The 8,614-nt window shown below is 48.5% G+C and overlaps 1 protein-coding gene across 1 annotated transcript in view; it reads left to right on the forward strand.

Annotated features, from left to right (window-relative positions):
* The first annotated feature begins 1,113 nt into the window (after positions 1-1,113).
* Positions 1,114-8,614, forward strand: part of SIL1 (SIL1 nucleotide exchange factor) — a 43,669-nt gene continuing 36,168 nt past the window's right edge. The window contains exons 1-2 of the mRNA XM_010086725.1: positions 1,114-1,222; positions 4,420-4,555. Coding sequence (XP_010085027.1) covers positions 1,118-1,222; positions 4,420-4,555 — 241 coding nt within the window. The 5' untranslated portion in view covers positions 1,114-1,117. The remainder of the gene's footprint in view (positions 1,223-4,419; positions 4,556-8,614) is intronic.

Genomic DNA, 8,614 nt, shown 5'->3' on the forward strand with positions numbered 1-8,614 from the left:
CTGATGGACATCGGAGGCAGAGAGAAAGATATTTAGGACTGCATGTATGGGAGGAAACTCTTTAAAACCTGGGTAGGAGTAGGAGCAGACTTGATGGAGGGATGAGTAATGAAGGAGTGTTTGAACGGAACTAATCAGTCCCATCTTCTTTCAAAAGACCTCATTTAGTTTAATTTAGCAGCATGTAAATTTAGAGCCAATCAAAGGAAATACTTCTCCAGCCTGTGTGCTGGCAGGCTGCTCCGTTCCCTACCCCAGCGTGAGAAGCAGCGAGCTGAACGCTGGAGGTGGATGTAAAGCCTCGTGGTGCGAGGCGGTGAGGGCAGGCGCGTGCGTGAGCATGCTTACACGCGGAGCGGTGAGGATACAAGCTCTGCACCAGGGTAACTGGCAGCCACAAGAGCAGGACCTTTCTTTTTCCCCCCTTCTCTAGTTCGGTGTGTGGTCTGTGGTCGCTCAGGGCGGCTCTGTGCCACGGGATTGCTTTGAGGTCTGCTCCAGGTGTGGGCAGATCCAGCTCCTGGGCTCACGGTCTGGAGGAGCCAGCGCTCGGAGCAGCAGGGAAAGCTTTGCACTGTAGGAACTGCCAAGTAAACCCTGTTCACCTCTGCAGAGTGTTATTTTCCTCAAGCAAAACCTACATGTGGATTTAGATAAACTCCTGATCCTTTGATGGCTGGTCGTTATGTTTAATTTGAACGAACGCAGCTACTTCTTTGCTTAAAGTGAGGCATATGCATAAAAAGCCTTCGCAAGGTTGCACTGATTTTTAGTTTTCCCTGTTGTTGTCATCCCTGGCACTAACACAGGGATTTTAAACAAGACTTACAGGGCTCTTCATATTTTCCAGGACACACAGAAGCCCCTGCGGGGTCAATATAAGCTTTGTCGTTACCTGTCATAAATTCCATTAGCAGTAAAATCCGCACCCCCTGCTATCGGCTGCCCCCGATGAGACCCGTGTGCTAACACCTCGAGGTGTTGTGTGTCCTGCGGTGTCGCACCCCTGAACCTGTGCTGTTTTGCAAAATGTCGCGTCAAGGATGCTGAAACCTGTGAAAACGTGGACTAAAATATTGTTGGTTTTTGTTTTCCTTTGCATTGCAGGCTGGTGGCAATGTCGCACTGGGCCGGTCTCCTCTCCACCGCTGCCAAAGTCAACCTGCTGCTCTGGGTGGTTGCTGCGGTGTTTGCCTGCTCGAGCCTCAGCGACAGAGTTCCCGTAAGTGTCACCTGCTCCGGCCAAGAGCCGCACGTGCAGCTGCCAGTCTCTGGGGGGGTGACAGCCTTACCTCAGCCCTCTGAAGGGCCAAGTAGAATGTAGCAGCGGTTGGTGAATCAGCTCTTCTCAACAGTGGGTCTTCAGTAACGTTTCAGAAGGGCTGCTTTCTTAAGAGTGCTTGCCTCACCACGGGAAACCCAGAAGATGGTCAATCTGGAGGGTTTGCAACAGGAGCAGTGCAGCTTGGGCAGCTCTCTTGTTTGCTACGTGTCACTTTTTCTGTTTGGAGCTGTCACACGTTCCTCCTGTGGCGAGAAGCAAAGCTAATTATGTGATCTAGTGGCAAGAAGAGGGGAAGAGATGTCCTCAGTTAGGTTCCTAGCTGTGCCTCTCTTGAGTCACCCACTGTAAGTGGGTCGGGCTCAGAAGGGCACCCTCTCCCATCCTTGCATCCCACGTGCGTGGATTTTGCTAGTTGCAGGGTCACTCTGAAGGCGCAGTTGAGGTGCGTGGGCGCTGTCTGCCCCATTGCACTTGTGCAGGTGTGCAGAACTGCCCCGGTTTGGATTCTGCTGCTGGGTCCCAGGTGCCAGGCCCTGCTGGATTAGCAGATCTGGAAAGCTGCCTCGAGGAGCTTGCAGGAGACACACTCTGTAGCAGTCCGGAGCGGTTTAGTTTTAGTTTAATTAATGCTGTGGCTTAAAACAGGGGGTCCCCCAGCAACACTGGCACAGGGGATCGCTGGACCCTGTGTCCCTGAACACCGGCTCCTGCCTTTGCATTGCAGCTTGCTGCGCTGTGGGCTGTGTGATGCAGCTGTTTGAGGGCTGTGCTGTTACCCAGAGCAAACAGGAGGACCCACCTGGAGTTGTGTAATAATGAGATAATTTGTCTTTATTTCAGAGAGGGCGGGGAGGAGGCTGGAGATCGAGCACAGTCATTTCAGCTGGGAGCAAGCACTGGGACAGCCAGGCAGTGACACGGCCTGACTTGGCCAGCAGCCTGGCACCCAGGTGCAGGCAGGATGAACGCAAGGGGCGGTTCACTGTCCCGCCACCTTTCCTGCACTCCCCTGAGAACGGGCTCGGTGCTGGCCACATCCCTCCTTTATTGCAAACAGGCTGTGGATTGTCTCAGACCCTCCCTGCTGCGGCTTTGCAGCTTCTTGTGGTTGATTTCAGACTGATAAAGCAAGGAGGCACTTCGCCTTGAAGGAAACATCCATCGTTCTTTTGAAAACGTCTTTCTTTCTACTATTTTAATTACGAAAACAAACCAGAAAGGATTCTACCCAGTTTCTACATAAATGAAGAATGGCTTGTGTGTTGTTGCCCATTTTTGCCAGAAATACTAATGAATATAGGGTATTGCAAAGGCACTGCGGGCTGAGCGGTGACTGTAACATTGAAATGAGCCAAGTCACATCCTGACGTCCTTACCGAACATTTAGACCATGGCGCTTCTCTTAAGCAGAGCCGGTAAACATCAGCCATCTCCATTATGTGTTTCAACAGATACAACACTCAGAGGCCTGTTGGTAAATTTAAAATAGCCTATATGGTGAAGTCCCTTGTGGATAATGATATAGCAGTGGAAATAAGCTAAGTAGTAACTGCTCTGACTCATTTATTTTAGTCCCGTTGAGCCTTGGCTCTGAAAATGTTAACATTGATTTTCATCTGCAGAACCTGCCTGTTTATGTTTATGATTGCTACTGAGCCTTAACCATTTGTCATCATTTTAACAATTTCAAGCCTCAAGCACTAGGTTGAGCTCTGTTTTCCCGTGCATTTCCAACATTTCCATCCCTTTTGACAGGTAAAACAGAAACATTCTATAGGGTTGTCAGCCATCTTCATGTGTTCCCACTGTCGTTGCTAATTGTGCGTGTTTTGCTCAAACTGACATTTCTCTTGCTCGGAAACACTGTCCTAGGCTGGATAATGGATATTTATATGCAAAGCACCCGCATTCTGACAGAAAATACGCACGCTTTTTTTCCAAGAAGTGGAATAAGTGAAGACAGAACATGGCCTAAAATTTGCAGTTAACCTCTTAACCGACTGCTCTTTTTTCTCTGTGAAAACGTTCTAAGGATTAATATCAAAACACTTCACGAAGCGAGCTATAGCTCTTATTCTAATTGCCAACAATTAGGAATCATCTTTCCTTATAGGCTGGTTATTTGAAATTATCCAGTGGTGGTGTTCTTGGCGATGGTAGAAGCTGATCATACTCCCAGCAACAGAAACTGAGCTGTCTGGACGATTAGGCTGGAGCAGCTTATCTGTTTGTTCCTGTGAAACCCAGAACAGCCCGGACCTGCTTCCCGAGCAGTGGATAGCCTGGTGTGAGATAGTACCAGGTTGTTACTTAGATGCACTCTCAATAATTTTATCTGTTGCAGTTTTACACGACTCCCAGCAGCTCCCTAGGGAGACTTGCCAGTGAACAGCAAGGTTTCTCTCACAGCGAGGATTTTTTTCCTGCTTTTCATCCTCGTTTTTTCCTTTGCGTAATGTCACACCAGTCGTACTAGCTGATCTGCCACACCTCTGCCGTTCCCGTGCTGCGCTTGCGACGTGGGTGGCGATTAAAACGCTGCCTCATTGTTTTAAAAGACTTGGAGGACACCGGGAATGGGTAAAGAAAAGGATGCTCGTGTTTTTATCATGTGGGTAATCCGGTGTGTTTTCCCTGTGTCCTATTTTGGCAATAGCTGAACTATTTTAGCTGAAATCTTCTCCAAGCCTGAAACAGGTGCATTTAAGGGGAAAAAACCCACAATGCTTGAGGCGTTCCACTTGTGTGGAAGATTTCAGCTGAAAAAGTTAAAAGTTTGACATATTTTTAGACAAGGGAAAACAGGGTCTTACAACATTACACAGCCCTAATAATAGTCGGGGCTTCTAGCTCTGTGTGTAATATAGGTGAGGCTCTGCGAAAGCTTGTCTTAAACCTGCAGCCTGCTCTGGAATAGGAAATAAGCTCCGTTGCCTTGTTCAGCACAAATGTCATGCTAGTTATGCATGTTTAACCTTTAATATACTTTAAATCTAAATTTAACCATGTGGAAAGAATCTCAGATGTCAAAAAAAAAAAAAATCTGCTGGCGAGGGGAAAAATTTTGTATTCTCAGCCAGCACTAAATTACCCAGATGCAATTGCTAATGAGCTGAATCTCTTCTATCCGAAAGGAGTTTGCCCTTACAAAAATAGAAGAGAGCGACATAAAAGATGACAGCGGGAAAGAGCCGGTAACAGAAGATGATGCTGATCCCGAAGACCTGGAAGTGTTTTACCCCACACATCAGTGGCAAACCATCCGTCCAGGTAACACGCTGATGACTAATTATAGCATTTCTCTGAAACCCCACCTGACAGCACCGCCAGAAGCCTTGCAGAGACGCGGAATGCCTCTTTGTTCCTGTGACAATGTGTTCTTTTTGCTGGTGTTCAGACAGAGAGGTACGGACCCAGCGACCCAGTGCAGGGACAGGAGACTGTCACCGAACCGCCAGGCAATGGGAGTGGTTGCTAAAGTGCTTTCGGTTCACTGGAGCAGGTTGAGTGGGCTGCCAGTCACATTGCAGGTGGTGATGTGTCTCTGTCACCAGCTCAGAATCCCTTTCTCTCTTTGTACGCTTGTCAAGGGACAGATTTTATAACGTTTGCCGGCACGCGGTGTCTCGGGTCTGCTGTGCTCCAGTGTGGGCTGGTGAAGTGGCAATCTGATTAAAGATCATAACTACACAGCTTTTTAACAATGGATTTGGCATTCCTTGTTTGAAATCCAGCTTTTATCCCTACCCGTACAACCCACAAAAAAAAATCTCTTTGCTTTTTTTTGGGTTGATGTCTTTTATTAGACATGTTTGAGATGTGTGGTGAGCACATCAACGGAGCAGGCTGGCTTTGCCACAGAACCTCATGTGCTGGGAAGGGCTCTGGAGGGGCTAAGCCCATTTAAACACACACACGGCTGCATGTGTGCACACGTATTTCAGCAATTAGGATGATCAGTAAGCCTGCCACTGGGGTCTTGGACGAGGTATTTAATCCAGTTGTGCTTTGGTGTCCTCATGTGTATGCAGGTGTAATACCTTCCCACCTCAGAAGGGTGAACTAAGTAGTAATTAATTTTTATAAAGTGCTCTGAATTTAAAAGAGCACTATCCTGTGCTCAATATTATCATCGAAAGAATAAGTATGGGATCCATTTGTCTTGAAATTTCTGGCAGATATAGCAGAATGACTTTTCCAAATGTAAATCTTTGTATAGCATAAAAGTCTAGCAAAACTCCCTGAATTTCACAAAGCTGCAGTATATACTTATATTCCATTTTTGTACCATTATGTATGGAAGGCGTGTGGTGTCCCTGCTTAGTATTCAGACTGGCAGCTCCCCACCACCCTCATTGAAGCAGAATATGGATGTTCTTGCGGTCATTATAAACGCCGTTGCTGGTGTTGTTCAGAAGTGCCTTCTCCATCGCTCGGGTGCCTTTCTTTTGTAGCAATTCCACGTTGGGCATCTGCAGCGAAGGGCCTGTGGAAGTGGGGAGCGCTCACAGCGTGCTGGAGGAGAAGATTTTTCAGTTGCTCTTGCAAAAGGCTTAAATGGTGGCCTGCCTCATCGTCCGGTCACTACAGGTCCTCATTGCAGGTGTGGGTGCAGATTTGGGGGGAAACATGTCAGAAAGAGGAGTCTTCCTTGGTCTCCCCCAGCCAGCCTGGGTTTTTGACTCTGGTGGGTTTCTCTGAAGCAAAATCTTGTATGTGGACTGTGAGTTGCACTGTTAGTGTGTATATTACCCAAAACAAGGCTGGGAGACCTGCTGCCTCCTGGAGCCCATCCCCGCAGCCTCTGGCCTCAGGGGTTCCCCCCGTGCTGGAGAGGGTGCTGACCCACGATGAGGGAAGCAGCCAGTGTGGCTGCACGAGGGGTGTGCCCTTCTGTCCTTTAGCAGAGGAGCATGCGCTGGCGGTGTGTCTAATCCAGTGTTCTGCATCTCCCCATGTTTTCTGATGTGATTTCACTCGCCCGTAGCCGAGCAGCATCCTGGCTGGGCTGGCTGCCCTGTGCTCAGCACCAGCCAAAGTGAACCGCAGCACAGGGCTCAGAGGTTTGCTTTCTGCTCCCGGCCTCTCCGCGATGCCTCCACGCTGTCTTCCGTTGTATCCCTGCGGCAAATGGGGCCGGTCTCTCCTGGGGAAGCAAATGTTTTGATTTGAAATCCGGATCTTCAGTTTTGAATAGTGTGATGGAGCTCAGAATTGCCTTTCCTCCTGTTTCATCTTGTTCCTCTTCTGAGCTCAGCGTAGGATTTTTATACTTCTGTCCGGTCCCGCAGTTGCTCATCTTTTATACATGTATTTCCCATTCTACTTTGCTGTTTTTCAAGTTCCCTGTTGCTAATTGCACCAAACCGCGTTTCCACTGAGACTGCAGCAGTGTCATCCACCTGTAACCTGTCAAATCCCTCCACCTCGTTCGATTGTTATTGTATATGGAGCGCTGCTTTGCGCCGTTGTTCCCTCGCTGCCTACAGTGTGAGCTGGATTTTGATCAAGTGCTTGCTTGCGCTTTAAGCACACTTCAAGCTGCTGGAGGTAACGGGATGCAAACACCAAGAGACAGTTACCCTAAGAGCTCTGCCACCTGTAATCTGGAAGCAAGGAGATCAGTTGTCTCTTCTGCCAGCCAGCCAGGGAGCTGACGGGCTGTGTGAAGGTTGGTGAAACTTCACAAGGTCCTTTAACGCTTTGTTAGGCATCACTTCTTTCTCACTTGGTGCTAAATAAGGCACCAGGCACGGCTGGGTTAGAAAGGATACATGCGCTTTGGAAGGTCACCCGGTGCCTCCAGTATTTTACTTTTTTTTGGTATCATTTGAGGAGATTATGAAGATGTCTGCGGGGCTTTTCGCTCTGTTCTTGGTTGGTGTCCGTAGGAACTTGCAGGCTACTTGGGTGTTAATGAGTGGGGTTGCAGTGTCCTCTGAGTGGGTGTTCGCGCCCGAGCTCAGCTCACTTCTCATGGTCAGGGAACTGTTCCACCACAGGAGCAGAATGGTGTTTGAAGTTACGCTTCCTCTGATGGTTTTTTCCTTCCCAAATGCACTTTTACCAGGTGACAGCACCCCAGTGAGTTGGATGCTCTCTGGAGAAACGTAGCAGAGGTGACTTGCTGTTGTTGCTGCTTACATTAAGCTCTTGTAGGTCCATGGGGGTGAGTCTGTCAGTGCACAGAAATGCCCTGCGGCTTTTCAAGGTCATCCTGCCTGATGGTTATGGCAGCCAAAGGCTGATCCCAAGTCTTTGGGCTCACAGAGATGAATGGATGGATTGGATGGTGTTGATGGTCTTCTCCAATTTGACAGCTTTCTTGGGAGTTCTGTATATAAAAGGATTTCTCCTACGTTTGAGGTAGTCTCAAATCTGCCACACAACATCCTAGAGCAAAAGAATGCTTCATTTCCAGGGAATTACCTGCTTCTGTTATTGGGCACCTTGTTTCCCTCTGTTTCGTTTAGCATTGCTGGTGATTGGAGGTCAGATTGCTCTGACTGTCTAGTCGTATCACTGACCAGCAGATTTTCCACTTGACATGAGTGTCAGAAGTGGCTCCTCTGGGTAGACGTTGCTGTGAAGATGAAGAAGAAGGATCCAAGAGGGAAGGGTTTAACTGAGAAAGAAGATGAGGGTTAATCATCTCCTCAGCAGCGACCAGCGCTGTGGGGAGCCCGGGCTGCGCAGTGCCCCTGCAGATGGGCTCTGTCCACCTCCGTGGCAGCAGCACTTTCCTGCTCCCTGACGCGGCAGAAACTTGCTGGCAGGTTTCTCAGCTGACGGTTTGGAGTTGGGAATGAATGTGTCCAGTTTCTGAATCCACAGGGACAAAGCGAAAACCTCATCTGCCTAAAATATCAAAATATTTAGTCTATCCTGCATGCTTTCCATTTGAGAGAAGGCAGCAGCGGGGCACAGAAAGGCTTCCTTTGGTCCAGAGCAGCTCCCTGCAGACTGGAGAAATGGAGCAAGATCTTACATTGGCGACTGAAATGTTGCAGCGCTGGATCTCTCTCCAGTTTGGGTAGAACGTCTCAGTATCTAGCTGGGCAGAGTATGCGTTACAGGAGCTCAGCTGGCCTGTACCTTTTGCTGTGGTTAAACTTCAGGCTTGCGGAGCTCTATGCTGATACCTGCAGTTACTCGGTGGCATTTATACTGTTCAGAGTCATTTTCCTAAGTGCCTAATTATATTGCAGTTAAAAAATAAGAAGCTATGACTGCCGCTGTTGATCAAACTGCCAGAGTGAAGCTGATGTGAGCATGCTGTTGTTGCTGCTTCTGCAAAGATGAAACCATCTTATGTTCAGCCGGGAGCGG

This window comes from Pterocles gutturalis, unplaced genomic scaffold, assembly GCF_000699245.1.
Source record: "Pterocles gutturalis isolate BGI_N339 unplaced genomic scaffold, ASM69924v1 scaffold18866, whole genome shotgun sequence".
Taxonomy (NCBI): Eukaryota; Metazoa; Chordata; class Aves; order Pterocliformes; family Pteroclidae; genus Pterocles; species Pterocles gutturalis.